The sequence below is a fragment of the Pan troglodytes genome, chromosome 8, assembly GCF_028858775.2.
Source record: "Pan troglodytes isolate AG18354 chromosome 8, NHGRI_mPanTro3-v2.0_pri, whole genome shotgun sequence".
In the NCBI taxonomy this organism is placed as follows: domain Eukaryota; kingdom Metazoa; phylum Chordata; class Mammalia; order Primates; family Hominidae; genus Pan; species Pan troglodytes.
Genome location: NC_072406.2, coordinates 44,477,150 through 44,497,149, shown reverse-complemented (window position 1 = coordinate 44,497,149; position 20,000 = coordinate 44,477,150). Strand labels below are relative to the sequence as shown.

General features: G+C 34.9%; 1 protein-coding gene across 29 annotated transcripts in view; it reads right to left on the bottom strand.

Moving 5' to 3' along the window:
• ZEB1 (zinc finger E-box binding homeobox 1) overlaps positions 1–20,000 on the bottom strand; it is a 209,989-nt gene that overhangs the window by 13,669 nt on the left and 176,320 nt on the right. For 14 of the 29 annotated variants that reach the window (XM_016962909.4, XM_063781551.1, XM_016962911.4 and 11 more), the window contains 4 exons: positions 19,744–19,806; positions 13,056–13,217; positions 4,620–4,822; positions 781–886 (listed from right to left, as the gene is read on the bottom strand). In XM_016962909.4, the coding sequence (XP_016818398.2) occupies positions 781–886; positions 4,620–4,649 (136 nt within the window). In that variant the 5' untranslated portion in view covers positions 4,650–4,822; positions 13,056–13,217; positions 19,744–19,806. The remainder of the gene's footprint in view (positions 1–780; positions 887–4,619; positions 4,823–13,055; positions 13,218–19,743; positions 19,807–20,000) is intronic. The other 15 variants (XM_063781565.1, XM_063781557.1, XM_063781559.1 and 12 more) reach the window with 2 other exon arrangements.

Below are 20,000 nucleotides of genomic sequence, written 5' to 3'. Positions count from 1 at the left end.
ATTCATGGTTAATAATTTTTTCATTAAAATGATTTAAATCTAAAATAACATATCAAAATTTATCAGGAGATGAACAGATTTCATAGGGCATTGTGGGATACCAGCAAGTTTTCCTTTTGCGCTTTTGTTCAAGTAGTGTCTCCAAAGAAATGCAAATATAGCTCTCTGTTTACTCTGAGTTCCTAAAATAGACACAACACTTTCATCGCATAATAGTATTAACCTTGTAAGTAATAATTTACAGAATGACATGGAATACAGGTGAAGATGGTGGGTGAGCACATTTTTCTTTCAGATTCTCATTAATGCTGTAATCCTTTCACTCCCTCTCATTGCCTCTATATCATCTCTCCAATATTTTCTAATCTTGAGTTCCATTTCAACTTTTCTCAAATAAAGGATGTCTTCACTTCCCTATTCTCTTGTGCAAATCGTATCTCTATACTCTTTTCCATTCCCCTGCTAATTGTGCAAAGGAAGCAATGACATTTACATTCATCAGAAAGCTAATATGTTTTCAGGTTGTACTTACTAAAACATGCTATATTATCTTCTGATTAGGAAATCTGGAGTATGTCATACTATATTAATTTGATATACTTTAGTCAAAGGTTAAGACTCTAATAAAACATAAAATAAACATAAAATTCCTCCCAATTAGTGTATGCCAAAAGAAATGCAAGGAGTTTCTGATCATGTACGTAGATTACATGTTATGATATTTATTTATTACCACATATGCTATGATATTCAGGGTATAGAAAGAAAAAAAATATTTACCACTGTGAATTCTTAAGTGCTCTTTTAGGTGATGTTTGTATTTGAAAGCTTTTCCACACTCAGTGCATTTGAATTTACGATTACACCCAGACTGCGTCACATGTCTCTGTAAGAAAAGAATTGGTATTTTATTTGTAAAGCAAAAGATCTTTAGACTAAAGAACATCCAATCTACTAAGAGTGACATTTTTGTGAGCCTGATGGTTGTTTTTTTTTTGTTTCTTAAAGACCTCAAATTGCAGCAGTCACAAAAATCTAACTCTTGAAATTATTAGCAGTTGTAGCAGTCACAAAAATGTAACTCCTGAACTTATTACCAAAAAGGATAGTGATAGTGGGGACAGAATTCGATACAGAAAAATACCAACTTTCTAAAGTATCAGAGTTCATCCTTTATTAAACAATATTCAAAATTAGTAAAAATAAAGTAATATATACTTTGCTAGGAACTAGAGGTTAACTTGTTTGCTTTCCAATTTATAGATATAGAAACCGCATCCACAAATACTGAATAACCTGTCTAAAGCTCACTCAACAGAACAAGGTCCTGAATAGAAGAAAAGACAGGATTTTTCCTGTACTTTATCCTGTCTCTTCTATTTGATATTTCCAAAATGTACTTTAATCTGATGATTAAAAAAATACTTCCAGTTTTTTCAGCCAAATGTGGATTATTATAATAGCTTTCTGTCTGGTTTATCAAATTCCCATTTTCACATATTTCAAATGTATTCTTCATACTTAGATTAATCTTACAAAAGCACTGCTTGAATTGCATTCTATCAACTCCTCCTCATAAACTTCTGAAGGATCCCCACTGACCCCTCAATAAAGATTCCAAGTCTACAGATTCCAAGATTATAGTCCCTGAGTTTCCAAGATGATTCTTCACCAGTTTTTTATGACAAGTCTATGCCTCAGTCATTTAGCGAGCCATGGTTTTCTGCACACATATTGCTCCTCTTTATCTTTTGGCTTTGGTTTACATAATTCCTTACTCCTTCACTGTGTTTTCCCATAATTTTGACTATTAAGATTCTACCCAGCCTTTAACGGCTTAACTCAACTACTGCTTCATGCTCTTCCAACTGGAATCTCCCTTCCTTTGCCTTTTATACAAGAAGGAAAGAGAATTAGTACTTACTCTGAATCAGGTCCTACTTCACTAAAACCCATGACTTAAAACACCAAATATATGGTGACGACTCCCACATTTGTATCTCTAAACCTCTCCCCTTAACTCCAGACTTTTACAACCAACTGCTTATTTGATATTGCCAGTTGGAAGGTGATAGAGATCTGAAACTTAACATGATTAACACCAAACTCTTAATTTCCCTCCTGCAAGCCAGCTCCGTCTTTAGTATTTCCTATCTCTGTGAATAGCACTATCATTTATTTGGTTATAGCTTAGGCCTTAAACTTTGGAGTTATTCTTGATTACCCTCTTACTCATGTACCCTCACCCAATCCATCAGCAAGCATATGAACATATTCTGAAGCCAACAATCTTATTTATGTGTCTGCCATCAAAATCTCTGGCCTAGATTACAGCAAAAGCCTCTAAAAGATCTCCCTGCTTCCATTCTTGTCTCTCTTATCTATCATCCAACAGTCAGTGTTCCCCTAAAAATAAAAATTAAAAATTCCTGGATCCTTGACAGGCATCCCCACTGCACTTTAGAATACAATCCAACGTCTTTATCTTGGCCTATAATATGTAGCCCCCAACACCTCTCTGGCCTTACCTTTCTCCCTTTCACACTGGCCTCTGCTGTTCTCAGTGTGTGCCCAGCAGTGTGTGCCTCAAGGCCTTCTTATGTTTCACTGTTTCCTCTGACTGGAATGCCCTTCTCCAATATTCCATGACTGGCTCCTTCACTGTATTCAGATATCCCATTCTCAGAGAAGTCTCCCTTCTCTGTGAAACCTAGCAGATTTCATCACTTTCTATCCTCTTATCCTGCTGTATTTTTCTTCATAGTATGTATTATTTTATTTCTGTTTTATATAATCTATTAATGTATGGTCCCTACTATCAGGGACTTCCTTTTTGACTACTGTGCCTTTAACACCCAGAAGAGGGCCTCACATATAAAAGAAACACAAATGTTTGTTGAATAAACAAGTTAATAAGACTTGAAAATGCTTGTTAGTCACAGTATGATTCTCAAGGGCCAGCAAAATATACATTCTACCTTTTAGTTTGCTGCCTTGCAAACTAAATTGTTTCCAAGACCTCCCAGTTATATTTCCTCACATTACTGGTCCCCATATTTATCACAGCTCCTTCCTGACCTTAGTCTGACCCACGGTTTATATGTAAATCCTACTACATTTGCACCCACTGGAAAAATCATCATAGAATTGGTTTTCGTGCTCATCAAAGATTTTGGAGTTTGTTTTTATAATGGCATCTTCTGCTTTCACCACCAGTTCAATCTGTCCTCTCCTTTCACGATGGCCCTTGGAGTAGAGGGAATATGGTGGCAGCAGCTGCAGGATGGGTCTGCTTCCTGAATGTCACGTGAGTAGGCTCTTTCCCAAGCCTTGTCTACACTGTGGCCACATCACAGCGCTAAGGTATAAAACATACTCTTCTGCTGGTCTCTCTGATAAGACTCATTAATAGGGGCACTTGGAAGGAGACGGCATTTGCCTTCAGTCGTCCCTTCTCTGTATTAATTTCGTCCTTCTCTTGGAGCTCTCACCTGTTTCAAGTGCTCCTTCATGGGCTTATGGACCATAAACCTATAAAATCTTGGTTCTATTCTCCCTGATTGCCACCCTCTTCTTATCATCTTGTTATTTCATGAGTACTGTTGCCAAAGTACTAAGGAAATAGGTTGACTCTGCTCAGTCATTCTTTTTCTGTTACAATTTTTTTTTGTTGTTTGTTTGGCCTAGCCATCACCTTAGCAAATGGTCTAACTTGTTCTCTATGGGATATGTGACACATATTAGGTACATCCATAGGGCAGAGTTCAGGTATGTAGATATACATCATTCTTTGATGTAAGAAACTGGAAATGTGGCCTAACCCCAACATGTACCCTCACAAACCCTGTGTGGCTGAAAATTTATTTAATTTTTAAAGTTAGAATTAAGGCAATATTAATTTCATTGTTGATGGCTGATAGCTATGAGGACCTTGTAAAAGAAGAACAACTGATAAAAGCTTTTTTGACTTTAATCCTAAATATAGAACCAGCAATTTAAATGTAACTTATAGTTACAAAACAGTCTTGGTTTATACTTCTGAAAACTGGGGCACAGTGACACAGAAGTAGAATAAACCATATAAAAATTGAGTCTTCAGAATAAAAAAATCTAAACTTTAGATTTTTAGAGGAGGCAACTCCCTTTACTATGGGGGAAAAAAAAACACGTAGCTTATACTGAGAATAAATAGTAACTGGTTCAAAGAAACTTAAACTTTTTAATTTGACTTTCTTGTCAATTTGGTTAGTATAATGTGGTTTATATAGTCAGTACTTATTTTTCCTACACTGAACATTTTAATAGAATGCAATTTAACATCTTCTAAACTTGAAGAATTAACTGTTATGGCATAAGCAAAATAATTAAGTCAAGATGGAAAGGGTCTTACCTGAACAAAATACTGAGTTACCTCTAAAGTAACGTTCATATGTGGTTTTTAATCTCAGGAATGACCAGATAACTCAAATAAATAATCATTTTCACTTTTATAAGGCTGTAGATATAGCACTGTTTAGTACATTCTTTTAACTTTCAAATATATTAAAATCCTTGCCTTCCATTGAGGGCTGAGTTGTCAAAATCTGGAAAGTTAGTGAACTCTCAGTCATTGCACTTACTTGATCTCTTCCTGATTTATGTGATGTCATGTGACGTTCAAGTTGGGTTCTGTATGCAAAGGTGTAACTGCACAGGGAGCAACTAAAGTTATCTTCATTCTTTTCATGACGATATTTAATGTGTTCTTTCAGAGAGGTAAAGCGTTTATAGCCTCTATCACAATATGGACAGGTGAGTAATTGTGAAAATGCATCTGGTGTTCCTGTAAAAGAAAGATCATATATTTTAAACTTAAAACATTCAGAAAATATTACCAAAGTTTCCACTGAGTCCCTATGCTATGTTCCAGATATTGTGCTACCCACTTTATATTTGATCCTCAAAACAATGCAATGATACTCATCTCTATTTTATAAGAGAGAGAACAGTGGTTTCCAGGAAGGTTAAATAACTTAAAAGAAAAGTCACAGAGCCAGAAAATGATGAAGTCAGGGTTCAAATATGGGCTGTCTGACCTTCAAGTCCCATTCTTTTTCCCTAAACCATAATTCTTCCCTTTTGTCATGTGATTAGCTAGAAAAGAAAACAAAAGTAAAATTAGAATGTAGGTTGTCTTTGTAAGTGTATACAGATTAAAGGGGAATTTTGTGCTCTACAACAGAGTCTATTGGTAACAATGGTATGTATCATTATTTATTTAATGTTTATTCCTCTGATTTTGAAAATGAAACTACCAAGTCATCATCATCAAAGAGTAAACAGTACACACACACTATGTTTCCAAGAGTCCCTTGCAGGTAGGTGTGGCCATAGGACTGAGTTCAGACCAAAAAAATAGTGTGTAAGGTGGGGAAGGAAAGACTGATGGGGGCCAGATCTAGGCCTGCTACATAAACACATCCCATGCATGACCCTGCTTGTAATTTCCCCTATTGAAATACACTGGCAAATCTGCTATATAACTGTATATGTATGAATATATATAGCTTTTAGAAAACAAAGGCATTCTGAATAAATTAGTTTACTGAATGAATGTTATTTTTACACTTGGAGCTGTCTAAGCCTGACAATCCTAAAATGTAATATTTTGCCAATTAATATTATTTAACTAAGAGTAGTTTTCCATATTTGACATTTCTTCAATGAAATAAGTTATTAAGTGATATCTTTTTGTAAACATCATCTCTATTTTCATTTTGAATTCACTATAGAAAAACAAACCACCACAGATAATTTCATAAAATCTCCAAGTGCTTTCTGAACATATATTCCTTTATTCAAGTCCATATAAATCAAATGTCTTGCTCAAGGACCAGACTGCAAATAATAGACTGAGCACCTGAATGTTAAATAGTTGGTCAAATATGTTGAGAGAGGGGCTCCAAGATGGCTGAATAGAGGCATCTGGTACTCACCTCCTCTACAAGGAAAAACCAAAATAATGAGGTGATAATCACACTTCACATAGATCATCTAAGAGAGAACACTGGAATTCAACAGAAAAGTGACAGGAAACACCTCAAGTAAGGAAGAAGGAAGTAAAGCAACCTGCAAAGGCTCTCCAATGCAGGGAAAGAGTAAGTGAGAGACCCCCAGGGGTCCACATTCCCACCATGGACTCCTGCAATCCTAGCCATGGGAGAACCCCTGGACCATCGTGGGCTCTGAGACTAACACAGGGAGGTATGTGGAGACCACATGACAATGCTGCTCCGGAGAGGGAGCTTATGCTGAATCTGTACACCCCCTGAGTTCTAAGTAGCTACAGCACAGCACTATTTTGAGAGCCCAACCCCCAACAGACTACATCCTGTTGAGCCCCACTGACATACCTCCCTTCCCAGTCACCACTAATGCTGGTTGCGGCTGCTAAGGCTGAAGTGCAAGCCATTGGCAGTGACCATACCTCCTCCCAGCAGAGGAGCTGCACACATTTTTACATGCCCCAAGGACAGACTCCCCAACAGACTGCTGCCACTGTGGGCTTCCACCGCTGGGGACAAAGTGCTAGCCACTGGCAGTGACCCTAATTTCCTCAGCAGCTGAGCTGCTAAGCATTTATAAGGGACCTGAGGACAGGCTACCCCATCCACAGCCGCTGTCTGGGGCTAAAGTGCACATTTCCCAGCTCCCTCCCTATGGCTGCTGCCACCGAGAGCAACCTTGCCCTCCCCAGTAAGAAGGCCACAGTGCAACCACTGATGTCCTTACCTGAGCACTCTGCTGGTGGCCTGGGATCATCCTGCCCCTGCCATGATAGCCAATGCCTACACACACCACCAAGGGGCCTGAGGACAGGTCTATCTGGCCCAGCTTACCTCCTCCCCAGTTTCCGAGCATGCTATTCAGGGACGTGGGGATGACCCAGCCCAGTCCAACACTGTTGTCACCTGAACACTCCTCTTGGAGGCCTGAGGTTGGGTCCACCCAACTTGCTACTATCACTACAGCTGGCACCCTCCTGCATGCACCACCGGTAGGCCTGGGGACTGACTCACCCAGCCCATTGCAGTCACTGCCAACACCAGCGTGAATCACTAGGGAACCAGAGGGTGTCCTGCCACTGCTACTGCCATTGCCCAAGTGACATCCACTGCCCAGGAGCCTGAGAACCTGCCCACCTGCCCAGCTTACCACTGCCACTACCAGCACCCAAGCAAGCCACCTGGAGTTCCAAGGATCAGCCCAACTGGACCTGCTAACACAAGGTGTCAATGTGCCACCCTGTGGTCTAAGGACAGGTACCGTAAGCCCGTTACTACCACCGCTAGGGCCCAAGGAATGGTCCACCTGGCATCCCTGTCCCAGCCAAACTTCACCTCAGCCTCCACTAACAATTGCACCTAAGCCAACGAGGAAATCACGGACCCTACTCACACTATTTATAACAAAAGATATCATACAGAAATTACACTACCACATGTACCCAGAATCAAAGCCAAAGTGCCCAACTCAACCAATGAAAGCAAATCCAAAAAACCAGAATAATTGACTATTATACCAGATGTGTGGTATCAAGGTAAGAATACAAGAAACATGAAAAAGGAAGGAAATATGACACCTCCAAAAAATACAATAATTATCCAGCAACAGATTCCAATCAAAATAAATTTATGAAATCCTGGAAAATGATTAAAAATAATGATCTTATAAAAGCTAAGTGAGATAGAAGAAAACAGAAAAGCAACACAAAGGAACCAGAAAAACAAATCAGGATATGAAGAGAAATTTACCAAAGAGGTAAGTATCATAAAAAAGAACTAAACAAATTCTGGAATTGAAGAATTCACCGAATGAAAGACAAAAGACAACTGAAAACTTCAGCAATAGACTAGGTCAAGCAGAAGAAGAATTTTAGAACTTGAAGACAGGTCTTTTAAAATAACCTAGTAAGAGAAAAAAGAATAAAAAAACAATGAACAAAGCCTGTGTGACATATAAGAAACTATAAAGTAACCAAATATTTGAATTTTTGAAGTGTTATAAGGCAAAGAGGAAACAAAAGGGATAGAAAACCTATTTAATGAAATAATACCCAAAAACTTCCCAAGTCTAGCAAAGGATTTAGACATCCAGATACAGAAAGCTCAGCGAACCCCCAAATAGATACAATTCAAAAAGATCTTCTCCATGGCACATTATATTCACTGTCAAAAGTAAAAGACAAAGAGATATTCTAAAAACAACACGAGAAAAGTGTCCAATCACTTGTAAGGGAACCTCCATATGACTAATAGCAGTTTATCAGCAGAAACTTTATAGGCAAGGAGAGAAAGAAATGATATATTTATTCAAAGTATTGAAAGAAAAAAACCCTGCCAGCCAAGAATATCATACCCAGCAAAATTATCCTTCATAAATGAAAGAGAAATAAAGTCTTTCCTAAACAAGTAAAAGCTGAGAGAATTCATGACCACTAGACTGGCCCTACAAGAAATGTTTAAGGGAGTCTTATCCATGGAAGTGACAGGAAGATATCTACCATAATGAAAACACATGAAAATATAAAATCCACTGGTAGAACAAGTACAAATAAGAAAGAGAAAGAACTCAAATGTTACCACTATAGAAAGCTACCAAACCACAATAATAATCAGTAAGAAAGAAAGGAACAAATGATACACAAAACAACCAGAAATCAAAATGACAGAAATAGGCTCTAACATATCAATAATAATAACATAAATGGATTAAACTTTCCACTTAAAAGATACAGATTGGCTGAATGGATAAAAACTATGACCCAGCTATGTGCTGCCTACAAGAAATTCATCTCACCTGTAAAGATCCATATAGACTGAAAGTAAAGGGACAGAAAAAGATGTCCATGCAAATGGAAACCATAGTGAGCAGGAGTAGCTAAAATGAGATAAACTCTTAAATCCAGTAAACAAAACAGTATAAGGGGACAAAGAAGGTCATTAAAGAATGACAAAGGAATCAATTCAGTAAGAGGATATAACAATTCTTAACATATATGTACCCAAGACTGGAGTACCTGGCTATATAAAGGAAATATTATTAGAGCTAAAGGGAGAGACAGATTCTAATACAATAATAGTTAGGGACTTCAACACCCCTATCAGCATTAGACAGATCATGTAGAAAGACACTTAACAAAGAAACACTGAATTTAAACTGCATTTTATACCGAATGGATGTGAGACACTTACAGAACATTTTAACCAACTACTAAAGGATACATATTCTTGTCATCAACACACAGAACATACTCTAGGATAGACTGTATGTTGGGACCCATGACAAGTCTCAAACAAATTTTTAAAAATCAAAATCATATCAAGTAGCTTTTAGACCACAAAGTAATACAACTACAGATTTTAATAATAAGAGGAACTTTGGAAACTCTACACACACATGAAAATTAAACAACATGCTTCTGAATAACCACTGGGTCAAGGAAGAAATAAGGAGGAAAATTTAAAATTTCTTTAAATGAAATTAAAATTAAAATTTCTTTAAATGAAAATCAAAACAGAACATATCAAAACCTATGAAATATAGCAAAAGCACTAAGAGGAAGTATATAGCAATAAATACCTAAAACAAAAAATAGAAACATTTCAAATAATCTAACAATGTGCCTCAAGAACTTAGAAAAGCAAGAACAAAGCAAACCCTGAATTAGGATTTAAGAAGGAAAGAAATAATAACAATCAGAACAAAATCAATGAAATGAAGACTAAAAAACAACACAAATAACAAAACAAAAAGTTGGTTTTTTTGAAAAGGTAACAAAACTGATAAACCACTAGCTAGACTAAGAAAAGAACAGAGAAGATGCAAATAAAAAATGAAAAAGAAGACTAACAAATGATACCACAGAAATACAAAAGAGACAATTATGAACAACTATACATGAAAAAACTGAAAAACCTAGAGGATATGGATAAATTCCTAGACACAGCCTACCAAGATTAAATTAGAAAGAAATAGAAAACCTGAACAGACCAATAATGAGTAATGAGATTGAATCCATAATGAATATTTCAAGTCCGGGACTGAAAGGGTTCACTGCTGAATTCTACCAAACTGTCAAAGAAGAGCTAACACTAGTTCTCCTCAAACTATTCCAAAAAATTGAAGAGAAGGGAATTCTCCCTACTTCATTCTATAAGTCCATCACTATCTTGATACCAAAACCAGAGAAAGATGAAACAAAAAAAGGAAAACTATCCAGGTCAATATCCCTGATGACAACAGATACAAAATCCTCAAAAAAATATTCACAAACTAAATCTAACAGCACGTCAAAAAGATAATGCAATATGATCAAGTGGGATTTATCCCAGGGATGCAAAGATGGTTCACCTCCATATAATAAAGGACATATATGACAGAACCACAGCATACTGCATGGAACAAGCTGACAGACTTCCCTCTAAGAAGTGTAATCAGAAAAGGATTTCCACTCCTTCACCACTCCTATTCAACACAGTATTGGAAGTCCTAGCCAGAGCAATTGGGCAAGAGAAAGAAATAAAAGCCATCCAATTTGGAAAAGAAGTCAAATAGTCTCTCTTTGCAGACTATATGATCTAATATCTAGAAAAACCTAAAGACACAACCAAAAAACTGCAATCTGCTAAATAAACTGAAAGTTGCAGGATACAAAACTCAACATAAAAATCAGCAGTGTTTCTGTACACCAATAATGAACTAGATGAGAAATAAATCAAGAAGACCATCTCATTTATAGTAGCTACAAAAAAGTAAAATACCTAGGGATAAATTTACCCAAGGAGGTGAAAGACCTCTCCAAGGAAAACTACAAAATATTGATGAAAGAAATTGAAGAAGACACAAGTAAATGGAAAGACATCCCATGCTCATGGATCAGAAGAATTAACATCATTAAAATGATCACATTGCCCAGAGCAATCTACAGATTCAATCCAATCCCTATCAAAATATCTATGTCATTTTTCACAGAAGCAGAAAAAACAATCCTAAAACTTTTACGGAACCACAGAAGACCAATATAGCCAAAGCAATCCTGAGCAAAAAGAACAAAGCTGGAGACATCGCACTACCTGACTTCAAAATATAATACAAGGTACAGTAAGGAAAACAGCATGGCATTAGTATAAAACAGACACACAGACCAGTGGAAGAGAACAGAGAACCCAGAATAAAATCCACATTATTAACAGCCATTTGATTTCGACAAGGCACCAAAAACATACACCAGGAAAAGGACACACTCTCCAATAAATGGTGCTGGGAAAACTGAATATTAACACGTGAAGAATGAAACTGAACTCCTATTTCTCACCACATACAAAAATCAACTCAAGATCAATGAGAGACTTAAACATAAGACACAACACCATAAAACTAGAAGAAAACATACAGAAAACACTCAGGACATTTGGGTAGGCAAAGACTTTATTGCTAAGACCTCCAAAGCACAGGCAGCAAAAACAAAAATAGACAAATGTGAACTATATTAAACTAAAAAGCTTTTGCTCAGCAAAGGAAACAACAGAGTGAATATCTGCAAATTACTCATCTGACAAGGGACTAATATGAAGAATACACAAACTATTCAACAGATTAAAAAAACCCAAATAATCCTATTGAAAAGTGGGCAAAGGATATGAATAAACATTTCTTAAAAGAAGACATACAAATAGCCACAGATATACAAAAAAATGCTCACCATCACTAATCATTAGAGAAATGCAAATCAAAACCACAATAATATATCATTTCATCCCAGTTAGTATTGCTATTAAAGACAAAAACTAATGAATGCTGGTGAAGATGTGGAGAAAAGGGAACTCTCATACATTCTTGGTGGGAATGAAAATTAGGACAGCCACTGTGAAAATACTACGGAGATTTCTCAAAAAAAACTAAAAATAGAACTATTATATGATCCAGCAATTCCACTACTGGGTATTTATCCAAAGGAAGTCGGTATATCAAAGAGATGCCTGGATCTTCATGCTTATTACAGTACTATTCACAATAGCAAAGATATGGAATCAACCTCAGTGTACATCAATGGATGAAGCAAATGTGGCATATACACATGAATGAATACTATTTGGTTATAAAAAGGGATAAATATGTAAACAAATGTCGCTGATATGACAGAATACTTCAAAATGCTTTATTAGCATTTAATTAAATTACATTAAATATCTGAAAGTAATGAATAACAAAATCAACAACTTATTCTATAATTCAAACTAATTCAGAATGGTAGTTCCTCAATTTTTAGATCATACTGTATGGACCTGACAAACTTTAAAAGGTTTAACCTTTATTAGAACTACATAATGGATCATTTCTTTAGGTTTCATTGTTTCCTTTCAGTGAGGCTTTTTGAAAGCCTTTTGTCACATAAAAATTTTACGTAAATACATATATATTTTTAAATTTTGTATTTCCCTTTCATTTCTTTGATAACCTAGTTTCTTCTGGTGAAACAATAACATAGTCTTTTCCTCCCAAACTGCATCACAGCCTATTTCTTCTCAGGAGAGTCTGAACACATTTTTATTGCATTTTCCACACTCTGTACGCTGACGATTCATATCAGAGTGGACTAAGGCAGATTCAGAAAAACCACTGTTTCCAAATTAGTATGTTCTGGTATAAAGCAGACAACTGTATTTTTATTTATTAAAAGAATGGTGGGAAAGAATCCAAAGGGCAGTAAAGGTATAGTTCTCACTTCTACTGCCTGCTACCATGTAAGTAAATGGAATTTGATGTCCAGACACTGTTCTAAGCATTTCACATGCAGTGGCATTACTACCACAATACATGAGCAGCTAATAATTTATTACTGCATGGTCATCATAGTGTTCCATTAATAAAACAGATTACTCTCTATAGGCACCTGTAATAAAGTTTGGTCTTCAAGAATGTTCCCTACAGTAGAGCAGGTTCCCATAGTAGAATGGTAGAAAACAAGAATCCTTTAAAGAGGGAAAGAAACACAACTGTTAAGATCCATTTACCATTTTCATCATGACCACTGGCTTCTGGTGTGCCCTGCCTCTGGTCCTCTTCAGGTGCCTCAGGAAAAATGACAGCAGTGTCTTGTTGTTGTAGAAACTCTTCAACATTAGGATCATGGTTTTGCTCATTTTCTGCATCTGACTCGCATTCATCATCTTTTACTAAAAAAAATGCATACTTTTAAGACAGCAATCTCACCACTAAGTTATTACAAAGGTTTTCTAAATAAGAAATTATTTATCTTGAGAGAACATATGATTGTTCTTGAATCTGCAGAAAATATTTCTTGGAAATTAAAAATGAATTCCACTCATTTTGTTGTAATGTATTAAGATATATCTTTGCTTTATAAGTTTAAAATGCTATGAATGTGTGAAATTCTCACAGTATCCCTTTCAAATGTTAAAGTCATACTTCTATTGCATTTTACTAATAAAACACAGAGAAGGCAATATAGTTGACTGAATTCTTTCTCAATTAATGATAAAGCAAGAAAAAAACTTTAGTTCTCAAAGGTCACCTTCTTAGCAACCTATCATATCATAATATTTATTTAAAGTTGGACAATAGACAGCCCCTTATCTGTGGCTTCATTTTCCTTGGTTTCAGTTACCTGTGGTCAACTGCAATATGAAATCAGGTGAATACAGTACAAGAAGAATAATTTGAGAGCGAGCGAGGGAGACCACATTCACATAAATTTATTAAAGCATATTGTTATAACCGTATTTTATTATAGTTCTTGTTGCAACTCTGTATAAAATTTATAAATTAAACTTTATCATATGTATGTATGTATAGGAAACAGTATAGTATATATAAGTATTTATTTAAGACACTCAATGGGGGACTCTTGGAATTTATCTCCCACAGATAATGGGGGGGGAGCTGTACTTTAAATCTGAATAATTCTCATATAAACCACTCTGACGTTCAGTTCAGTTATATGATTTCTTAGAAAATAGTTTTTAATAATTATCTATAGTAAGAAGGATTTCTAATAAGCATCAAAGGGTATCAAATCTATGAAAACTGTTTCTTAGCTACGCTAGTATTCATATAAAACAAGGCTATTCTTTCTCTATTTCTGCCTCAGTAAATGTTTAACTGTGGGATTAAGGCAGAGGCAACTTTTCTTGAACTAGAAAGGCTTATGCTTTGAGAAGGTAGCCCAGAGTGCTGCCAAGTTTCTAAAGCATTATTGCTGCACTATGGTTTTCCTCCATTTCCTCCACTGGCTCCAGAGGAGGGTCTCTACTCCATGCTGGTAACTGCAATGCCTTAGTATGGCTCCCAAATGCCTCAGGGATGACTTCTTTATAGACTCTGACTGAACTGTCAGGTCTAAATTTGTAAAACAGCACTCCCCAGCAGGCTGAGGTTTGGCCAAATTAAAATGGGGATGTATGGGCATCTGTTTGTTTGATGGTTATTAAAACAATCTTGCTACAGCTCCTGCACCGTAGCGGTAACCAAACTCATCAGGGTGACTGCTGTTTAAAACCTGAGAACCAATGACAGTAACAAATGGTGATCCTAATTTTTTTCCCCACTTTTCAATAGCTATCAATTATTTAGCATTTGCTATATACCAAGAACTGCATTATTTAGTTCATGTCAGTAGTTACCAAACTGGGATTATTGGATCCAGAGGTAAGCGAAGACTTTTAAAATGTAAGCTGGACTGTTGGGTTTAAAGGAATCAACTCCCGGATCCTCAACTTCCATGTAAACTCTTTCCTAGCATCCTTGAAAATTCTTCTCCCTGCTCTCCCTTTTATACAGTATACCTTGTTCTCACTTTCTTAAAAGAAAAAAAGAGAAAAGGCGTATTCCTCTAACCATCCATGGCATGATTATGGTACACTGCTTGGAGTGTAAAGTCCTCCAGGGTGCCAAAGGAGTAAAGTTCAAAATACCGATTAGGGAAAGCCTTCTTTACTGACAAATCAAGGCAACAGAGAATCACTATAGGTTTTCTGGTCTTTCCTGTTTACATGAATTTCTATTAGGCATAAAGCACAACTGAAATGGGGGTATGCTGGTCCTGGTTGGGAAGCTGCAATTAACTATATAATATGGCCAGAGGGAGTGAGGGTAATTTTCCCTTAATGACCTCCCTATTATTTTAAAATTCATTGCTTTTCAGGAGACTGATAAGAGCAAAGCAAATAATATTCTCAAACATCATTCCTAGGATTTGTCATTAGGTAGAACAAAAAGCATTTCTGAAGAGCTAAAGCAGAACAAATCAGTGGCATTCTTTTCAAAGCAACTTCAATTTTTCAATTTAAACTAGATAAAAGTAAAAAATGAAATTAATATTTTATGTGATTTCTTACAGATTCCATGTAGAGTTTCTAAGATAGTTAAAATTATTTTTATCAAATTATATTATAAAATATTTATTTCAATTAAGCAATCTCCATCTTATATTTTCTACATCCTAATAAAAATTATAAGTGTGCTAGCTGTTGGAATAATGAGTTTTTAAATAGTATACACTTTTCAGAACTGCATGATCTGTATTTTATACATGAATTTTGCTACTTCAATAAATTCTAGCTTTCCTATACATTGATTGGGTCTAAATATACACATTTAGAGATAAAGATTTTTTTAACATACAAATTAGATTCGATCTACATAATCTTAATCTTGACTTTACTACTTAGTATTATTATAAGATGTATTTACTTATACTTTATGTTTTCTTCATTATTGATAATTTCTATTTTTTTTTTGAGAATGAGTTTCGCTCTTGTCGCCCAGGCTGGAGTGCAATGGCGCGATCTTGGCTCACTGCAACCTCCACCTCCTGGGTCCAAGCGATTCTCCCGCCTCAGCCTCCCGAGTAGCTGGGATTACAAGCGTGCATCACCATGCCTGGTTAACTTTTGTATTTTAAATATATCCTTCATACACTTCCTTATTGATGAGATTTTATAGAATTCCTCAAAATATGTATTGACACACTGAGTTCAAAAAACGAAAAAATGCTTTTTTTCCTGACAGAAAGTAAGTCTGACTTGGCTGGCTGGTGTGATGTTGATAACTGGCTTTGCTGGGTAGGTTATTGGAAATTTTCCAGAAATTGGGTGAACCAATAAAGTATTTCTCAAAATACAGTTCATGTAATAAAAGTGTTTTTCATGAAAAATATACTGATAAAAGATACTGAAATTAACATATTTCAGTTTCCTTAATCATTTCTGAATACATTAAACAAAGTGACTGTGAGAAAAAACATTTTAAAGCCCAAAACAGGTATCATTAGTCCTTTGATAAATAACTATTGGTAAAGTCTTTCTGGTATACGTCCCAGAAAATGAGGGAATAGATGATTGTAATGACTGGGAAACAAAACTTTTTGCAAATTAGATGGCTTTAAATTTTTGTTTTCAACAAAATTGAAGAAATACTGACAGGACATTAAAATATTTTCATTGACAAATAACTTTTGACATTATAGCTGAAGATGCATAAAAACTGAGCAACTCAGTTATAACACAAAATTTTATTTCATCTTTTTATTTGAGAATAAAGGTACCTCAATGCTAAAAAAAAGAAACTGAATGATGAACACTTTTCCTTCTAGAAGTAATATTAAGCTATTACAATTAATTACTATTTATGAAGTAATTAATATATGTTTGCATAAAATTCTATAGTGTATATAGAATGGAAATATGAGCTCAAAAAGTAAATATTATGACACAACATTTCTTACTCTTAAAGAGCATTTTCATATTTTTAAAAAAGATAATAGGTATTAATATACTATGGATTTCATATGTAATAGTGATGTTAAAATGTCAATGTTTTACTATGCCAGAAATGAAATTGTAACTACTGACATTTAAAATGAAAAATTTTATATGTCCATTAAGAAATTTGTGAGACAGTATATAATCAGTTTACATCCTATAAAATTTATATAACAGTACCTCTTAGGGTTGTTGTAAGAATTAAATTAATTAATATAGTAATGTACTTATTAAGTAGGGTACCTAGTATGTAGTAAGTACTATGTAATTGTTAGCTATTTACACCTTAAAGAAGTCCTGCAAGGTGAACATCATAATTTTACAATTAAAATTTTTCCTCAATGAAAAAATTAGGGTCAGAAAAGCTCTTCTGAGATCACAGAGAGAAAATGTATTACTATTAGAGCAGACAAATTGGTATTAGGTGTCAGGTATAAAATCTGAGCTCTTTCCATTAAACTACACTCTATATCCATGAACCCACATTTACCAGGCCCAATTTCAAACTGAGACCAGAATTTCTGCAGTTTTTTAAAATTTAAAGTGTTGGGAAATGCACATCTTGAAAAGGTCAATTATAAAGCAAATGTCCTGGTCTTTAGATGATAAACTTATATATTTAAATATTAGGGAGATGAGCAAATATACACAGCATAAAAGGTAATTGGGTTTTCTTTAAATATGATAAAACTCAAAATTGACAAAGTATAGAATTAAATGACTATATACATGTATTTGAGAGAGCAAATATTTAATATAAACACTGAATATTTTTAAATCTATCTATTTATCTATCTATCTATCTATCTATCTATCTATCTATCTATCTATCTATTTTTCCATCCTGAATAAAGTATCCTCAGGCTTCCTCTTATCTTTATCCTCCATGTTTGAAACTTTCTAAAATTATCAACTATATAAACAAAAAAAGGGACGCTCAGAAGGAACAAAGGATGTTTTCAATGAATTTTTTACTCTGATTACTGAGTTCAGACTATAGTTCCTTAACTTCACGAGCTGCAGAAGGAAGTCTGCTATAAAAAAGATCTGACAACATTCTGAACTAATGGTGGCGACTGCTGTACAATGCTTTTGCTCATTTTGTCAGCATATTATTCCCTAGAAGTCAAGGAAGTAACAAAAGCAAAGGCAGGACATCATTTTACAGTTTAACTGCTCAAAAGTCTCAAAAGTTAAATTTCCTTTTAAAGCTACACTCACTGGAGCTTTAACGGAAGTTTGCTTACTCCTAACTCCCCAATGTTCCAGGCGAATAATGCAGCAGGGATCATCATCGTGTACGTGGGGGAGATTTTACATTTCAGCAGCAACTTTTGTTAAAACACAAATTTGAGAAGGTTACCCTGCCTTCCAGATGCAACTTTTTTGAGGAAATTTACATACTATTCAGTACTTCAAACTGAAAGAATTCATTTATTTTTATAGTGAAGAACAGCATGACAGATAAAATACTGTAAACCTGTGAGCATCTTTTTGTATAGCATTTTACCTAGAAGGGCAAGTTGTCTTCTGTAATTCTGGTAATATAAGTCATCAAAGTTTAACGATTCTAGGTAAAAGTAAATAGCGTACTCTTATGTTTATTAACACTACTGTATTACTACTAACAAATGTTCAGCTTAAATATTTTACATATTCTATAGCTTAGCATGGCAAATATTTGATAACAAGCATATCTGAATACATTATTCACGCAAGTTACACAGAACCAAGGTAGGGGCAAAACATAAAATCGCAGGCTATACGCACCACAAATTATCACATACTCCATTATTATTTAATTATTTTGGAATTCACTTTTAATAACAGCACAAAGATTTACTCTGTTTTACAGAAATGACTGATGAGTATAGGAGTGCTATTGTTTATATTACAGATAAAAATCTAATCTTGACACTTATTAGCCATGAACCATACCTCATCTTACCTAATGAAAGATAATTTGTAAGCCTTTATGGAATATTCCTAAAATGCACAGCAAAGTAAAAAAACAAATCTATAAATGATAACTCATAGAGAAGGAAAAAGAAAATGTAATTAAAACTATATGACAGAAATATCTAATTTATGGTTGAATATACAAAGTACAATTACACTACATTTAAGTATAATATTTTGAGGAAATGTTTTAAAAATCTGGAATGCATTTTTGAAGTTTACATTCTAACAGTTCTGGCTCTCTTAGGGAACACAATAAAAAGTGACTGGTAGTACTATACATAAGATCTGATTTAATTTTTCCACCTACTCTTTTGCTTCTTAAATCTGATCTGAATCCATTACAGAGGAATAGCCTTAAGTTTCAGGGAATATGTACTTTTTAGTCACCTAAAAGCAAATTTCCTTGTTTATTATAATTCAACTTCATTTTACTCTTTTTCAATCACAGAAAATTTAAGAAAAATTTTTGATTCTCGTTTGCTGTGACATGTTCACTCAACTCATTAATATTCATGATTCTCATCGGATTTATAGATAAATCCATGCTTTTTCTATTTTCTTCTGCTTTTTGTCTTGTGGGCAATTCAAAGCAGACCCAGGTAACTAATAACGAAACTCAAAAGTTAGATCTGCATTTCTCTAACTTTGGTCAAAAACTTGATAGAAGTTCAAATCATCATTCAAACACTTATTTTTTGGATTATCTGTAGGTTATACTTGTCATTCTTATAGAATGGAGAAATCTGCTACATAATATGAATCTGTAAGTTACTCTGTATTTAAGGAATATTTACTTCTTTTTATGTAGTGCACCATACGCCTAAGTACTTAAACATTTAAGGAAGGTAAGATAAAAGAGAAGGAAACGGACTAAATTCAGGACTCACAAATGCGAAATCAGTGACACAAAGACCTTCTTTTAAAGGCTATGGTATGAAAGAAAGTCGCAGCAGAGTACCTGTACATCCTGCTTCATCTGCCTGAGCTTCAGGCCCCAGGATTTCTTGCCCTTCCTTTCCTGCTGAAATCAAAGAAGAAATTAAAATAGATCTATAGTGTTCCTAATACAAACGAAAGACAAATGTTTAAAGTTTTGGATATCCCAATTACTCTGATCTGATCATTACACATTGTATACATGTATCAAAATATCACATGTACTCCCCAAATATATACAGCTATTATATATCAATAAAAGATTAAAAAAACAAATCC